The following is a 17978-nucleotide window of genomic DNA, read 5'->3' as shown; positions in this document are numbered from 1 at the left end:
AGGCAAGATAGCTCACGCCTATAATCCCAACACTTTGGGAGGCTGAGGCAGGAGGATTGCTTGAGCCCAGAATATTGAGACCAGTCTGGGCAACATAAGGAGACCTTGTCTCTGCAAAAAATTTAAAAATTAGCTGGGCATGGTGGCATATGCCTGTAGTTCCAGCTACTTGGGAGGCTAAAGTGGGAGGATCGCTTGAGCTCAGGAGGTCAAGGCTGCAGTGAACCGTGATCGCATTCCAGCTTGCATGACTACTGCATTCCAGTCTGGTTGACAGACATAAAAGATATACCTTGGACAGCCCCTCTTAGACACCCTAAGAGCGTTATCTGAACCTCTCTTGTGCCCCTTGCTGAGCTCTGCATAAGTCATGTGTTCACTTGGCAAGCAGATGGATTGAGCCACACACTGTGGTAGGCTCTGATGGCGCCAGAGTAGACCAGACATGGTTCCTGTAATCAGGGGTTCCACAGTCAGATGGTCAGATGAGGGAGGCAGAGAAGCAAAATGCAATTCTATTAATTGAGCATCAGTGAACAATAAAGTTACCAGGGGCTTTAGAGAGCTCTGGGTACAACATCTTCAATGTACAAATAAGAAGGCCGAAGAGTTTTGTGCTTGTCTTTTCACCATTCCCCCATAGGTTACTTTTTTTTTTTTTTTTTGAGACAGAGTCTCTTGCTGTTGCCCAGGCTGGAGTGCAGTGGCGCGATCTTGGCTCACTGCAACCTCCACCTCCCAGGTTCAAGCAATTCTCATGCCTCAGCCTCCCAAGTAGCTGGGATTACAGGCGTGTGCCACCATGCCTGGCTAATTATCCACTGTAGGCTTCTTCTTTTTTTCTTTTTTTGACGGAGTCTCGCTCTGTTGCCCAGGCTGGAGTGCAGTGGCGCCATCTCGGCACACTGCAAGCTCCGCCTCCCGGGTTCACTCCATTCTCCTGCCTCAGCCTCCCAACTAGCTGGGACTACAGGTGCCTGCCACCACGCCAGGCTAATTTTTTGTATTTTTAGTAGAGACAGAGTTTCACCATGTTAGTCAAGATGGTCTTGATCTCCTGACCTTGTGATCCACCCGCCTCAGCCTCCCAGTGCTGGGATTACAGGTGTGAGCCACCGTGCCCAGCCCTATCCCCTGTAGGTTTCTTAAGGCAGAGCAAGAGTCTTTTTCTTTTATTATTTATTTATTTTTTTTTTTGAGACGGAGTTTTGCTCTGTTGCCCAGGCTGAAGTTCAGTGGCACAATCTCAGCTCATTACCATCTCCGCCTCCCAGGTTCAAGTGATTCTCCTGCCTCGGCCTCCCATGTAGCTGGGATTACAGGTGTGCGCCACCATGCCCAGCTAATTTTTGTATTTTTAGTAGATACAGGGTTTCACCATGTTGGCCAGGCTGGTCTTGAACTCCTGACCTCAGGTGATCCACCCGCCTCAGCCTCCCAAAGTGCTGGGATTACAGGCATGAGTCACCGCACCCGGCCAAGAGTCTTTTTAGATGGAGTTTCACTCTTGTTGCCCAGGCTGGAGTGCAATGGCGTGATCTCGGCTCACTGCAACCTCAGCCTCCCGGGTTCAAGTGATTCTCCTGCCTCAGCCTCCCAAGTAGCTGGGACTACAGGCATATGCCACTATGCCTAGCTTATTTTGTATTTTTAGTGGAGATGGGGTTTCACCATGTTGGTCAGGCTGGTCAGGTGCCCGGCCCATAAGCTTCTTTAAATACTTTCATATGTGTGTTTAGCATAGTACCTTGCACATAATAGGTGATCAAGAAATAACTTTTGAGTATGTAACTGGGTTAAATTAATTAGAACCAGTCCTCCTAACACCCAGCTGAGATCCAGAGGCTGCTAGTTGCCCCCCCAGTATCAATCCTTCCTTTCTCTCAATAGGCACAGGGGGTGAGCTGCAACTTACCCAACTAAAAGACTAAATTTCCCAGCCCCTTCTGCAGCTAAATTTGGCCAAATTACTAAATTCTAGTCAATCAAGTGGAAATGACTTGGCTGGAAGGTGCACCTTTTGGCTCTTCCTCCCTTCCTTCCTACACTAGGCCTCCACCTGGATCATGAGTGTGACAGCTGGAGCTCCTGCAGCCCATCTGTGGAGCACAAGGTGACAGTGAAAATGGAAGTCATACGCTATGCAGGTTGAAGCAGAAAAAGAGAGGGATCCCAGGATCCTGAAGATTCTGTGGAACTGCCATAGCAGCCTGGACTGCCCATTACCTCCTGATTTCCATTTCTTGAATGTGAGAGAATTAACCCTTGCCTGTTTAAGCCACTGTAGCAGTCTCTTATAGCAGCTGAACACAATTCCTTACTGATATAGAGGCCCTGAGAAGAATGAAGAATTTGAAGTGGTAAATGGGGAACGGTTTAATTTTGGGGTAAGTGGAGAGAGAACAGTCCTCCCCATTGAGCAGAGTCCCCTGCCATGCCCAGATTCCAGTCTTCCTCAGCCTAGGAGGGGACATGCTTCCTCTCCAGCACACCAGGCTCTTTCCCCAAGAGTTATTCTAGAAAGCAAGCTCTTTTTTGCTTTTGGATTTTTTTTTTTTTTTTTTTTTGAGACAGGGTCTCACTCTGTCACCCAGGCTGGAGTGCAGTGGCGCAATCATGGCTCACTGCAGCCTTGACCTCCTGCACCTCAGCCTCCCGAGTAGCTGCGACTGTAGGCGTACATCACCATGCCTGGCTATTTTTGTGTTTTTTGTAGAGTTGGGGTTTCTCCATGATGCACAGGCTGGTCTTGAACTTCTGGGCTCAAGCGATCCTCCCACTTTGGCCTCCCAAAGTGTTGGGATTACAGGCGTGAGCCACCACACCCAGCATCAAATGGAATTGTAATGCCCCACGAGCCGAGGGACGCTTGACCCCTGCAGCAGTGCTGTGCCAGGCACTGGGCTAAGGATTTCACATGCATTATCTCATTTTAGCCTCATAACAGCAGCCCCATTTTCAGATGAGAAGACTGTGGCTCACAGAGCTCAGCCGCCTGCCCCGGGTCACGCAGCTGGGATGTGGCTCCAAACCCAGGCTTCCTAAGTCCAAAGCCTGGGCTTTAACACAGCTCCAGCAGTTAGGAAAACCGTCCGGAGCAGCTGCAACAACAACGGGTTGGTCAAAATGCCCTGACCTTGAGCTCTAGGTTAAACACCCAGACCATCTGCTTCCTCTTTGTTTGAGGCAAGAGGCTAAGCCTCAATTTCCCTTTCTTCCTGCCCAGTGTCATAACAGATTACAACTTGCTGACTTAAAACTGGTTTTACTGCTCCGCATGGCCGCAGAACTTTGGGTGTGGCAGCTCTGTTACCTCCACAGGAGCCTTGCAGACAGTTTTAAGAGCAGTGCAGGCCGACACGATGGCTCACGCCTGTAATCTCAGCACTTTGGGAGGCCAAGGCAGGCAGATCACCTGAGGTCGGGAGTTCGAGACCAGCCTGACTAACATGGAGAGACTCTGTCTCTACTAAAAATACAAAATTGGCCGGGCTTGGTGGCACATGCCTGTAATCCCAACTACTCAGGAAGCCTGAGGCAGGAGAATCGCTTGAACCCGGGAGGCGGAGGTTGCAGTGAGCCGAGATTGCACCATCGTACTCCAGCCTGGGCAACAAGAGCGAAACTCTGTCTCAAAACAGAAAAAAACAAAAAAAACAAGGGCAGTTCTATGGGGGGAGGGGGTTCATCCCGGGCTAAGCATTGGATCTCCTGGCTTCTGCTCACTGTGTGACCTTGGGGGTGTCACTGAACCCCTTAGAACTATGTTTCCCCATCTGTGAAATGAGGACACCTGCTCTGTCCTCCTCACTTAGAGAATTAATGAAAAGGTATTTTGGAACTGAGGAAGAGTTTTTTTGGATGATAATAATAGCTCACATTTATTGCATGCTCACTGTGTACCAGGCAGCGTGCTCAGCACTTAAAATTCATTATCTTATTTAGTTCCCATAAATCAGACAGGTAGGCATTCTTATCATCTCCATTTTACAGATGTGGAAAACTGAGGCTCAGGGAAGAGTAAGGTGAGTTGTTCAAGGTCACAGAGCAAGTGGTGGTACTTGAATTCCAACCCAGAGAGTCTAACTGCAGGACCTATCCTACAGATGTGGTGGTCCTTATTAACCATATGTGGAGGGGCTGATCATGGATACAGCTAGAGTCTCTGGGTGGGAGTTACTGCTGGAATTCAGGGGTGGAGAGGTGAGCCCTGGGGTGCGGGGTGGAAGAGATTGTGCTCAGGCCATTTGGATGCCTATCGTCCGCTCTTCTGGTAGAGCACGCCTCCTGGAGGAGGCTCTGAGCAGATGCCTCAGAATGGACGGCCAGCAGGTGGCCTAGGGCCCCTCAATGCCCATACCAGGCTGACGATTTAGCCAGGGGCTGTATTCAGTTACGACGCAGACTCGGTTTGGAGGCCAGCAGGTTTCTGTAGCCCAGGAAAAGGATGGGACATCTGCCACTACCCTTGGCCTCTGCATCTCCGCATCTGATTTGCAAAATCCCAGTCTACTAGTTGGTATTGCAGGCTCTCTATAGGGTTTTAGCCCTAACAGGTTGTTGGTAGCACTCCCTCTGGTGGCAAAGATGCACCACTGACCCCTCTGTAAAGCACAATACTACACATGTTTTGGAGTTGTCCGTAATTTGACACAGATACACAGTCTTTTATTTTTATTTATTTATTTATTTATTTATTTTTGAGACGAAGTCGCACTCTGTTGCCCAGGCTGGAGTACAGTGGCACGATTTTGGCTCACTGCAACCTCTGCCTCCCGGGTTCAAGCGATTCTCCTGCCTCAGCCCCCCGAGTAGCTGGGATTACAGGCGTGCACCATAACGCCTGGTTAATTTTTGTATTTTTAGTGGAGACGGGGTTTCGCTATGTTGGCCAGGCTGGTCTCGAACTCCTGACCTCAGGTGATCCACCTGCCTCGGCCTCCCAAAGTACTGGGATTACAGATGTAAGCTACCATGCCCAGCCACAGATACACAGTTTCATACTGAATCCTCACAGCAGCCCAGTGGGTTCAGAATTATTATCACAATTTTCAGCCAGGCACAGTGGTTCACACCTGGAATCCCAGCACTTTGGGAGGCCAAGGTGGGTGGATCACTTGAGGTCAGGAGTTTGAGAACAGCCTGGCCAACATGATGAAACCCCATCTCTACTAAAATTACAAAAAGTCATCTGGGCATGGTGGCACATGCCTGTAATCCCAGCTACTTGGGAGCCTGAGGCAGGAGAATCGCTTGAACCCAGGCAGTGGAGGTTGCAGTGAGTCAAGATCGCGCCTCCGCACTCCAGCCTGAGCAATAGAGTGAGACTCCATCTCAGAAAAAAAAAAAAAAAAAAGTAATTATTATCGTAACTTTAAATAATATGACACATTAGAATGTGTAAAAAAATGTATAAATAAATAAATAAAGGGAAAAAAAGAACAAGAATCGGAGACTTAGAGAGGTTAAATCCCTTGCTTGGTTTATAGGTAAAGTATGTCCTGTCTTGAACCCACCACTTTACCTGCCTTCTTTCAGCAATTACCCCAAGTCTAGACCTCTGGTTGTGAGCACAGCTCGCTTATAACAGTTTCCACATTCTGCTTCCTTTTCCTCCCCCAGCCACCAGTTCCCTTTTCTCAGCCTTCCCACTGAGGTCTCAGCCTGTGACCCAGGCACAGGGCCCCACTGGAGGGTGATAATGTCTTCAGAGACTTGGAAGGACTGGGGCCTAGAGTCTGAACTGACTTCAGTCTTCTCTGCAGCGACGCTTTCTCACATTAACACACTTTATGCTCTCTCTGCTCTAGGTGAGAGGACCACTTTTTTTTGTTGTTTTTTGAGACAGAGTCTCACTCTGTCACCCAGGCTAGAGTGCAGTGGCTTAATCTTGAGTCACTGCAACCTCCGCCTCCCGGGTTCAAGCGATCCTCCCACCTCAGTCTCCGAGTAGCTGGGACTACAGGTGCCTGCCATCATGCCTGGCTAATTGTCATATTTTTTGTAGAGACGGGGTTTCACCATATTGCTCAGGCTGGTCTCGAACTCCTGGGCTCAAGTTATCTGCCTGCCTCAGCCACCCAGAGTGTTGGCATTACAGGCGTAAGCCACTGCCCCCGGCCCACTTTGTATTTTCAGTAAGCCCATGAAGTGTAATATACATGTAAGCAGGGCATGGTGGCTCACGCCTATAATCCCAGCACTTTGGGAGGCCAAGGCGAGCAGATCACTTGAAGCCAGGAGATCGAGATTTGTCTGGGCAACGATAGCAAGACTCTGTCTCTTTTTTTTTTTTGGAGAAGGAGTCTCGTTCTGTTGCCCAGGCTGGAGTGCAGTGGCACGATCTCAGCTCATTGCAACTTCCGCCTCCTGGGTTCACGCCATTCTCCTGCCTCAGCCTCCCGAGTAGCTGGGACTACAGGTGCCCGCCACCACGCCCAGCTAATTTTTTATATTTTTAGTAGAGACAGGGTTTCATTGTGTTAGCCAGGATGGTCTCGATCTCCTGACCCTGTGATCTGCCCGCCTCGGCCTCCCAGAGTGCTGGGATTACAGGCGTGAGCCACCGCGCCTGGCCAAGACTCTGTCTCTTAAAAAAAAATTAGCTTGGTGTGGTGGGTATGTGTCTGTAGCCCCAGCTATTTGGGAGGCCAAAGCAGGAGGATGACTTGAATTCAGGAGTTTAAGGTTATAGTGAGCCATGATCATGCCACTGGACTCCAGCCTGGGTGACAGAGTGAGGCCCTAGCTTTAAAAAAAAAAAAAAAATTAGCCAGGCATGGCAATGCATGCCTGTGGTTCCAGCTACTCGGGAGGCAGAAGTGGGAGGATTGCTTGAGCCTGGAGGTCAAGGCTGCAGTGAGCCATGATTGTGCCACTGCATTTCAGCTGAGTGACAGAGGAAGACTCTGTCTCAAAATAAATAAATAAATAATTAAATCATAAATAAATGGGATTATAACTATGTACTCTTGTGTCTGGAGTCTTTTACTCAACCTAGGTCATGCATGATGTTATATGTAGCAGTAGTTCCTTCTCATTGCTATACAGAGTCAAATACTATAGTATTCCATTATATATCAATATGTCACAATTTATCCATTCTACTCTATCTCTCTGTCTGCCTGTCTGTCTTATCTATCTATCTATCTATCTATCTATCTATCTATCTATCTGTCTATCTATTCTAGACACAGAGTCTCACTGTGTTGCCCAGGCTGCAGTGCAGTGGCATGATTATAGCTCACTCTAACCTTGAATTCTTGGGCTCAAGTGATCCTCCTGCCTTAGTTTCCCAAGTAGCTAGGACTACGGGTGCATGCCACCACATGTGGCTAATTTTTAATATTTTTTTTTGAGATGGGGTCTCACTATTTTGCCCAGATTGGTCTTGAACTGTTGGCCTCAAGCAATCCTCCTGCCTCAGCCTCCCAACGCACTAAGATTACAGGTGTGAACCAGTGCATCCAGCCTCATTCTACTGTTGATGGACATTTTATTATTTCCATTGTGAACATCCTCCTATATCTCTTTTTTGCATATAAGTAAACATCTCTGTTGAGTAAATATGCAGGAAGGTATTGCTGGGTCATGCAGCAAGACTGTATTCAGTTTTAGTAGATACTACCACACAGTTTTCCAAAATGGTTGTATCACTTTATACTCCAATGGCAGCATATGTTGCCAGTTTCTCCACATCCTTACCAACATTAGTATTGCTAGTCTTTTTAATTTTAGCCATTCTGGTGGGTGTGTAGTGGCATTTCATTGTGATTTTAATTTGTATTCCCATGTTGATAATGAAACTGGTATCTTTTCTGTTCTGGTCTGTTCTTTTTCTTTTTTTTTTTCTTGAGACAAAGTCTCACTGTGTCACCCAGGCTGGAGTGCAGTGGTGCTATCATAGCTTACTACAACCTCAAACTCCTGGGCTTAAGAGATTCTCCTGTCACAGCTTCCCAGGTAGCTGGGACCATGGGCGCATGCCACTGCACCCCACTATTTTTCTTAGTTTTTGAGGAGACAGGTCTTGCTGTGTTGGCCAGGCTGGTCTCCAACTCCTGGGCTCAAGTGATCCTCCTGCCTCAGCCTCCTAAAGTGCCGGTATTACAGGCGTGAGCTAGCATGCCTGGCCTGTTTTTCATATATTTATTGGCCATTTGGATATTAATTTTTGTGAAGTGCCTGTTCATGACTTTTTTATTTTTTGTACAATACATCATGATGTTCAGCTGTTTGTGTCTTTTGCCATTCTTCTTCTTTTTTTTTATTTTTGAGACACAGTCTCGCTGTGATGCCCAGGCTGGAGTGCAGTGGCACGATCTCAGCTCACTGTAACCTCCACCTCCGGGGTTCAAGTAATTCTCCTGCCTCAGCCTCATAAGTAGCTGGGACTACAGGTGCCCACCACCACGCCCAGCTTAATTTTTTTTGTATTTTAGTAGAGATGGGGTTTTTCACTATGTTGGCCAGGTCTTGAACTCCTGACCTCGTGATCTGCCCACCTTGGCCTCCCAAAATGCTGGGATTACAGGCGTGAGCCACCACACCCGGCCGCCCATTCTTTTTTTTTTTTTTTAATTTTTTTTCTTTTTTGAGACAGGGTCTCACACTGTTACCCAAGCTGGGGTGCAGTGGTGCAATCACGGCTCACTGCAGCCTTGACCTTCTCTGGGCTCCCACCTCAGCCTCCTGAGTAGCTGGACTACAGGTTCACACCACCGTGCTCAGCTAATTTTTGTATGTTTTGTAGAGACTGGGTCTCATGATGTTGCTCAAGCTGGTCTTGAACTCCTGGGCTGGAGCAATCCTTCCTCCCCTCTACTCCCTGCCCCCCGGCCTCCTACGGTGTTGGAATTCCAGGCCAAGCATCAGCCACTGCACCCACCTGTCCCTTTTGCCCATTCTTTTTATTGGATTGTCTGCCTTGTTCTTATTGATTGGTAGGAATTCTTTACATATTATAGATGTACTTTGTTAGTTCTATATATCTTCTTCCAAAGAATGCTGCTAAAGGTTTAGAATAAAGCTGCTGGGCAAGAGGGAAGAGAAATGTGTCTTTTGTAAGGTTTGGGATCTGGTTGAAGGATTTTAAGGAGGGTCTCAGGGGAGTGGGGATAAACTGGATCGGTTGCTGGTTCTGAGGTGGAATTAGGAGAACTGGGAATTGGCCGGATGCCAGGTGCGGTGGCTCATGCCTGTAATCCCAGCACTTTGGGAGGTGGGCAGATCACCTGAGGAAAGGAGTTCGAGACCAACCTGGCCAACATGGTGAAACTCTGTGTGTACTGAAAATACAAAAAAAAATTAGCCGGGCGCGGTGGTGCATGCTTGTAATTTCAGCTACTTGGGAGGCTGAGGCAGGAGAATTGCTTGAACCTGAAATGTGGAGGTTGCAGTGAGCCGAGATCGTGCCACTGCACTCCAGCCTGGGCACCAGAGCAAGACTCTGTCTCAAAAAAAAAAAAAAAAAAGAGAGATATTGGAGAACCAGGGATTAATTAGGGATGGAATGCTGTCATAAGGCAAGGGTGGCTTAGCAACTGAGTATCTCCAGTAATAAATGAAAATAGCAAAGCTTGTCTAGAACACCACTGACTGCTTTTTTCTCTTTTCAAGTCAAGCTAATTTTCACACTTTCAAGTCTCCATAAGTTTTGACTTTTCCTTTTTTCTTTTTTTGAGATGGAGTTTCACTCTTGTTGCCCATGCTGGAGTGCAATGACGCGATCTCAGCTCACCGCAACCTCTGCCTCCCGGGTTCAAGCGATTCTCCTGCCTCAGCCTCCCCAGTAGTTGGGATTACAGGCATGCATGACCACGCCCGGCTTATTTTGTATTTTTAGTAGAGACAGGGTTTCTCCATGTTGGTCAGGCTGGTCTCAAACATCGTGACCTCAGGTGATCTGCCCGCCTCGGCCTCCCAGAGTGCTGGGATTACATATATACTTTTATATGAAGGTATATGACTTTCACATAAATGTGTTTCTATGCTTAATTTTGAAAATAGATTTTCAAATGTAATATAAATGTACTTTTTGTTGTTGTTTAACTGCAAAAGAACTCCAGTTTTTTGTTTGCTTTGTTTTGTTTTTTTGATTCAGTCTTACTCTGTTGTCCAGGCTGGAGTGCCGAGGCGTGATCTCGGCTTACTGCAAACTCCGCCTCCCGAGTTCAAGTGATTCTTGTGCCTCATCCTCCCGAGTAGTTGGGATTACAGGCGCGCGCCACCAAGCCCAGCTAATTTTTGTATTTTAGTAGAGACGGGGTTTCACCCTGGTGATCAGGCTGGTCTCAAACTCCTGACCTCAAATGATCCACCGGCCTCAGCCTCCCAAAGTGCTGGGATTACAGGCATGAGCCACCACGCTCAGCCAAACTCCAGTTTTATAAGGCTTACGCCTGTGGCCCTGAAACCTGGTCCTGGCTGGAGTAAGAACCCCATAGAACCCTTAGCAACCTAACTTCCTCCCTAGCAACGGATCTCCTTGGAGCTCCTCCCCATCCGAAGCCAGGAGGTATAAAACCGGATGTTGACTGTTTTACCATAGTAATGCACACGAATCCGGAAGTGACGCCAGAAGAAGAGGAAGTGAAGGCTACAGGGTATCCACGTGGGTTCTGAGCGTGTTTCTACGTCCCTGGAAGCCGGTCATTTAAGCTCATTCCTCGCCACGGCTTAGTCAACATGGGTCGCTCGGGAAAGTTGCCCTCTGGTGTCTCAGCTAAGTTGAAGCGCTGGAAGAAAGGCCACAGCAGCGACAGCAACCCCGCCATCTGCCGCCACCGTCAGGCCGCCCGCAGCCGCTTCTTCAGCCGGCCGTCAGGTAGCTGGGTTGAGACCCGAGCGCAGCCGGGGGCGGGGTTCCAGGCAGACCTGGGTCCAGATGAGTCTGGGGCCTCTGGGAGAGTGCGGGGCCAGGCATTGGACCTTTCGTGTCTTAGGATGTCGGATCTGGAGCCCTCTCTGAAGGGCAGTCCTTCCAATTTAGCAGATACAGAAACTGAGGTCCGCAGTAGGGAAATGTCTTGTGTAAGGTACCGCGGGTGTCAGAGTTGAGACAGATGGCTTGGACCTTGGGTAGCTCTTTACAGAGCGCGTTCACCTTCATTTATTTTGCAGGCCCTCTGAATGTAGCTCCCAGCCGATTCCCAGTGGCGTTTATGCCGCTGGTACAGGGAAGCAGAAACTTTTACATGGAGGATTCCCTTTCTCCTTGGTTTTTCAAGTTTTTAGGCATACAGTGGTTTTATGAGACTGGCTGTGTTCAGAATTCAGCCTCTCGGGTTGGAGATTTGGCCTGGGCTGGTTTGTTTCCCAGGGGTTGTTCTGTTCTCTTGACCAAAAGGAGGCTTGGACCTTATCTTGTGCCTCTGGCTCTCAGGAAGGAGTGACCTGACAGTCGATGCTGTGAAGTTACATAATGAGCTGCAGTCAGGGTCCTTGCGCTTGGGCAAAAGCGAAGCCCCGGAGACGCCCATGGAAGAAGAGGCGGAGCTGGTTCTCACCGAGAAGTCCTCAGGCACCTTCCTGAGTGGCCTTTCCGACTGCACAAACGTCACCTTCAGCAAAGTACAGCGCTTCTGGGAGTCCAACTCGGCTGCCCACAAGGAGGTAGGGGCGAGGGTCAGGAGGGCCATAGGATAGTGAGGAGAGGCCAACTCATGCCTTTTCTTCAGCTCTGGCCGACAGGTCTCCGATGACAACAGCTGGTATTTCTGGATGATGCGTCATCGCTCCTCCCCTTTATGTCTCCTCCTAGGGCAGGTTCTACTTTCTGCTTTTTATAAGAACATCTCCTCTGCTGAAGTACTTGAGGATAGAAATATTTTCCAAACATTTCTCTCCTCAGCTATACCTAACACAGCACTTTTACAGAGAGTATTTTCAATAAACATATGTTGAGTAAATAAATGCTGAGTAACAGTGATTAGGAAACGTTTTATCTAGCAAGAACTAAATTTATTTACTTTAATTTAACTTAATTCATGTATTTATTTTGAGACAGAGTCTCGTTCTGTTGGCCAGGCTGGAGTGCAGTGGCGCAATCTTCACTCACTGCAACCTCCATCTCCCAGGCCCAAGCAATACTCCTGCCTCAGCCTCCCAAGTAGCTGCCATTACAGGCATGTGCCACCACGCCCGGCTAATTTTTTTTTTTTTTTTAGTATATTTAAATAGTGCATTATTTAAGTAGCTAATTTTTTTGTGTGTGTGTATTTTTAGTAGAGACGGGGTTTCACCATGTTAGCCAGGCTGGTCTCAAACTCCTGAACTCAGGTAATCCGCCCACCTTGGCCTCCTAAAATGCTGGGATTACAAGCATGAGCCACCGTGCCTGGCCTTACTTTTATTATTTTATCTATACTTTAAAGTTATATATATTTTTTGTTATTGAAATAAAAAATGTCAAAATTCTAAATGATATCAAAATTATATAAGAATAATATAATGTGATGGTAGATCCCCCAACTTGAATCATTCACAGAGCTCCTGTTAATGGGTCATTGTCTGTCTTCCTGGACCAGCTCTGTCCAATAGTAATCTAAATTCAAGCCACATATGTAATTTAAAAATTTTTAGTAGCCATATTAAAAACTGAAAGAAACAGGTAAAATAAATTCATCTTTTTATTTTTTTCTGGAGCTGGAGTTTCGCTCTTGTTGTCCAGGCTAGAGTGCAATGGCGCGATCTCGGCTCACTGCAACCTCCGCCTCCTGGGTTCAGGTGATTCTCCTGCCTCAGCCTCCCGAGTAGCTGGGATTACAGGCGTGCGCCACCATGCCCGGCTAATTTTCTGTTTTTAATAGAGACAGGGTTTCTCCACGTTGGTCAGGCTGGTCTCAAACTCCTGACCTCAGGTGATCCACCTGCCTCGGCCTCCTAAAGTGCTGGGATTACAGGTGTGAGCCACTGCGCCCGGCCCAAATTAATCTTAATAATGTACTTTATTTAACTCAGTATCTTTAAAATATTATCACTTCAATGTATAATCAGTATATTTTACTACAGCATTATTTTTATGATACCAAGTCTTCAAAATCTAGTGTATAATTTACCCACATACCCCTACTTAGATGCTAAATTTTCATTGGAAATACTTGATTTGTGTCTATTTAGAGTTCATAACATTTATAGTTGTACAAGTAGATTTGCCTACTATGAATTACTACGAACCTATTTGCCAGGTTGTTACAAATATATGTTTTCTAGTAAATGGATCAAATATTTTAAATTATGAGTAGTTAAAATTTAAAAATTAAATGTTCAGGCTGGACATAGTGGCTCACACCTGTAATCCTAGCACTTTGGGAGGCCGAGGTGGGCAGATCATTTGAGGTCAAGAGTTTGAGACCAGCCTGGCCAACATGGTGAAAACCCATCTCTACTAAAAAATTAGCCTGGCATGGTGGCATGCGCCTGTAATCCCAGCTACTTGGGAAGCTGAGGCACGAGAATCACTTGAACCCTGGAGGCGGAGGTTGCAGCGACCCAAGATCGCACCACTGCGCTTCAGCCTGGGTGACAGAACGAGACTCTGTCTCAAAAAAAAAAAAAAATACATATATATATATATATATATATATATATATGTATTTTTTTTTTTTACCCAATTTTGTTATTTAGGTTTACCAAAATGTGATTAGTTTCTTTTCTTTTCTTTTCTTTTTTTTCAGACAGAGTCTCGCTTTGTCACCCAGGTTAGAGTGCAGTGGCTGATCAGCCTTCCAACTCCCAAGTAGCTGGGACTACAGGGGAGTGCTACCATATCCAGCTAATTTTTGTATTTTTTGTAGAGATGGGGTTTGCCATATTGCCCAGATTGGTCTTGAACTCCTGGGCTCAAGGGATCTGCCCACCTGAGCCTCCCAAAGTGTTGGGATTACTGGTGTGAGCCATTGTGCCCTGCTTGATTAGTTTATTTTTTATCCACTGTTCTGCAACTTTTTCCCTACTGAACGATATTTATAAGTTAATATATAGTTGTTCTCATTCTTTTGAATAATGCACTATTTAAATTTTTCATTATTATATAATGATACAGTCAGGTCTCTATATTTGCGGGTTCTGCACCTGCAGATTCAACCAAGCATGGATTGAAAAATCTTTTTAAAATAATAATAATATACCAGGCGAGGTGGCTCACGCCTGTAATCCTAGCACTTTGGGAGGCCGAGGCGGGCAGATCACTTGAGGTCAGAAGTTCAAAACCAACCTGGCCAGCATGGTGAAACTCCATCCCTACTAAAAGTACAAAAAATTAGCCTAGCGTAGTGGCACATGCCTGTAATCCCAGCTACTCAGGAGGCTGAGGCAGGAGAATCGCTTGAACCCGGGAGGTGGAAGCTGTGGTTAGCAGAGAGTGCGCCACTGCATTCCACCCTGGGTGACAGAGTGAGACTCTGTCTCAAAAACAACAACAACAGCAACAACAACAAAAATACAGTATAACAACTATTTATATAGCATTTACATTGTGTTAGGTGTTACCAGTAATCTAGAGATGATTTAAAGTATATGGGAGGCCAGGCATGGTGGCTTATGCCTGTAATCTCAGCACTTTGGGAGGCTAAGGAGGGCAGATCACTTGAGGCCAGGAGTTCAAAACCAGCTTGGTCAACATGGTAAAACCCCATCTCTACTAAAAATACAGAAATTAGCTGGGCATGGTGGTGCACACCTGTAATCCCAGCTACTTGGGAGGCTGAGGCAGGAGAATTGCTTGAACCCAGAGGCAGAGGTTGCAGTGAGCTGAGATCATGCCACTGCACTCTTGCCTAGGTAACAGTGAGACTCTATCTCAAAAAAAATAAATAAAGTATATGGGAAGATGTATATAGGTTATACACAAATACTACACCATTTTTTATAAGGGACCTGAGCATCCTCGGATTTTGGTATCTTTAGGGGTCCTGGAACCAATCCCCCCCTCGATAACTGCAGTACATTAGAGACAACTACAGTACATTATTAATCTCCTGTTGATGGCTTCTTGACCATTCCAATTTGTTGCTGCCATGAACATCCTTGTACATAAATATTTGCACACTCATCTCATGCAGGTATTTCTACAAGGTTAGTACCTCATGGTGGAATTTTAGCAAGCATTTTCTGAGTCTTGTTATTTGCTGGGCCCCCTGGTATGGACCTAGGCCCTGAATGTTGCCTGTCTTGTCTGTCTCTGGGCTTTAACCAGAGATTAATCTGTGAAGGAGCAAGGAAAGGAGGTTCCCCTGGGGTGGGGTTAGGTCTAAAATAGTCACAGTGCTTTCTCCCTCCTGTGCAGATCTGTGCTGTTCTGGCTGCTGTCACTGAGGTGATTCGCTCCCAGGGAGGGAAGGAGACAGAGACTGAGTACTTCGCTGCTCTGGTGAGTGGGTGCCACTGGAGGGTGGGTGTTCAGAGCAGCAGGTTATGCAAGATTTAGCGAGAAGATGAGTGCCCCTGGCATGTGGGGGTAGAGAAGGACAACCTTGACCAGGTGAAAGTGCTTCAGTTATTCTCAGGTGGCTTAGGAAGGCTGGTGGTATTTGCTACCTTTTAATTTTCTCTTTTCTTTTCTTTTCTTTCTTTCTTTGTTTCTTTTTTTTTAAAGAGACAGGGTCTCACTATGTTGTCCAGGCTGGTTTCAAATTCCTGGGCTCAAACCGTCTTGTCATCTTGCGTTGGCCTCCCAAATTGTTGGGATTACAGGCATGAGCCACTGCAACTGGCTACTTATTACTTTTTTTTTTTTTTTTTTTTTGAGGCGGAGTCTCACACTGTTGCCCACGCTGGAGTGCAATGGCATGATCTCAACTTATTGCAACCTCTGCCTCCTGGGTTCATGTGATTCTCCTGCCTCAGCCTCCCGAGTAGCTGGTATTACAGGTGCACACCACCATACCCGGCTAATTTTTTGTATTTTTTAGTAGAGAAGAGGTTTTACTATGTTGGCCAGACTTGTCTCGAACTCCTGACCTAGTGATCTGCCTGCCTCAGCCTCCCAAAGTGCTGGGATTATAGGCCTGAGCCACCAGGCCTGGCCTACTTTTTTTTTTTTTTGAAACAGAGTCTCACTCCGTTGCCCAAGTTGGACTGCAGTGGCATGATCCCAGTTCACTGCAACCTCTGTCTCATGGTATCAAGCAATTCTCATGCCTCAGCCTCCTGAGTACCTGGGATTACAGGCGTGTGCCACCACACCTGGCTGATTTTTGTATTTTTAGTAGAGACAGGTTTTCACCATGTTGGCCCGGCTGGTCTCGAACTCGCAACCTCAGGTGATCCCCCCCACCTCAGCCTCCCAAAGTGCTGGGATTACAGGTGTGAGCCACCATGGCTGGCCTACTTATTACATTAAATAAATAAATATATTTGTGTATGTATGTATGTGTGTGTGCGTGTGTGTGTGTATATATGTGTATATATATACCTTTTATTTTGTTTTTGGGTTTTTTTGTTGTTGTTTGTTTTGTTTTGGAGACAGGGTCTCACTTTGTTGCCCAGGCTGGAGTGCAGTGGTGTGATCATGGCTCACTGCAACCTCCACCTCCTGTGTTCAAGTGATGATCGTGCCTTAGCCTCCTGAGTAGTTGGGATTACAGGCACCTGCCACCATGCCCAGCTAATTTTTGTATTTTTAGTAGAGACAGAGTTTCGTCATGTCGCCCAAGCTTGTCTTGAGCTCCTGAGCTGAATCAGTTCTCCCACTTTGGCCTCCCAAAGTGCTGGGATTGCAGGCATGAGCCACCATGCCCAGCCTGGTTATTACATTTTTAAAGAATTGTTAAAACACACACAAAAAGAACATACAACAGAGACCAAGTGTGCATGCAAAGCCGAAAATATTTACTATCTGGTCCTTCGTAGAAAATGTTTGCCAACCTCTGCTCTAGAATAATGAAATAAATTAGATGGCAGTATATGGTGTTTGGCTGGGTGTGGTGGCTCACGCCTTTAATCCTAGGACTTTGGGAGGCCAAGATCGGAGGAGTGCTTGAGGCTAGGAGTTCGACACCAGCCTGCGCAATATAGTGAGACCCTGTCTCTACAAAAAATAAAATAATTAGCCAAGCTTTGTGGCGCATGCCTGTAGTTCTAGCTGCTTGGGAAGTTGATGTGGGAGGATCTCTTGAGCTTTGAAGTTCAAGGTTACAGTGAGCTATGATTATACCACTGCACTCCAATCTGGGAGACCCTGTCTCAAAAAAACTATCTATCTATCTATCTCTGTATATATATGCACATAAACATATATATAGTTTATTTATTTATTTTTTTTGAGACGGAGTCTCACTCTGTCACCCAGACTGGAGTGCAGTGGCATGATCTCAGCTCATTGCAAGCTCTGCCTCCTGGGTTCACGCCATTCTCCTGCCTCAGCCTCCCAAGTAGCTGGGACTACAGGCGCCTGCCACCATGCCTGGCTAATTTTTTGTATTTTTTAGTAGAGACGGTGTTTCACCGTGTTAGCCAGGATGGTCTCAGTCTCCTGACCTCGTGATCTGCCCTCCTCGGCCTCCCAAAGTGCTGGGATTACAGGCGTGAGCCACCACTCCCAGCCACATATATATAGTTTTAATTATGTGTCAGGCAGTATTTTATATATATTAATTCAATTAAACCTCACAACAACTTATAAGGTATGTAGCATTAGTATCCCTACTTTACAAATGAAGAAACTGAGTCACAGATAGGTTAAATTACTAGCCCAAAACCACACAATGCCAGAGTCAGGATCTGAACCTCTGATACCGTGGTTCTTAGTCCCAACTGTTCTGCTGGGCACATGTTCCCCCACTCTCTTTCCTGTTTGCTCAGTGTAAGTTTTTATCCATTCACACCCCCTCAATCTGGCCCTCAGATGACAACAATGGAAGCAGTGGAGTCCCCGGAGTCCCTGGCCGCCGTTGCTTACCTGCTGAATCTTGTCCTGAAGCGGTGAGTTCTGCCTCCTGTTTGAACCCCAAGGCTTTTTGTGGAGGGGAGAAGGGAAT

The 17978-nt window shown here is 46.7% G+C and overlaps 1 protein-coding gene across 2 annotated transcripts in view; it reads left to right on the top strand.

The window, feature by feature from the left end:
* Positions 1-17978, top strand: part of RRP12 (ribosomal RNA processing 12 homolog) — a 67275-nt gene that overhangs the window by 12695 nt on the left and 36602 nt on the right. For both annotated transcript variants that reach the window (XM_055093246.1, XM_008950736.5), the window contains exons 2-5: positions 10550-10825; positions 11384-11613; positions 15287-15370; positions 17846-17922. In XM_055093246.1, coding sequence (XP_054949221.1) covers positions 10687-10825; positions 11384-11613; positions 15287-15370; positions 17846-17922 — 530 coding nt within the window. In that variant the 5' untranslated portion in view covers positions 10550-10686. The remainder of the gene's footprint in view (positions 1-10549; positions 10826-11383; positions 11614-15286; positions 15371-17845; positions 17923-17978) is intronic.

Source organism: Pan paniscus, chromosome 8 (assembly GCF_029289425.2).
Source record: "Pan paniscus chromosome 8, NHGRI_mPanPan1-v2.0_pri, whole genome shotgun sequence".
Taxonomy (NCBI): Eukaryota; Metazoa; Chordata; class Mammalia; order Primates; family Hominidae; genus Pan; species Pan paniscus.
The sequence above is the reverse complement of the archived record's forward strand: the minus strand, read 5'-3'. Positions and strand labels throughout refer to the sequence as shown.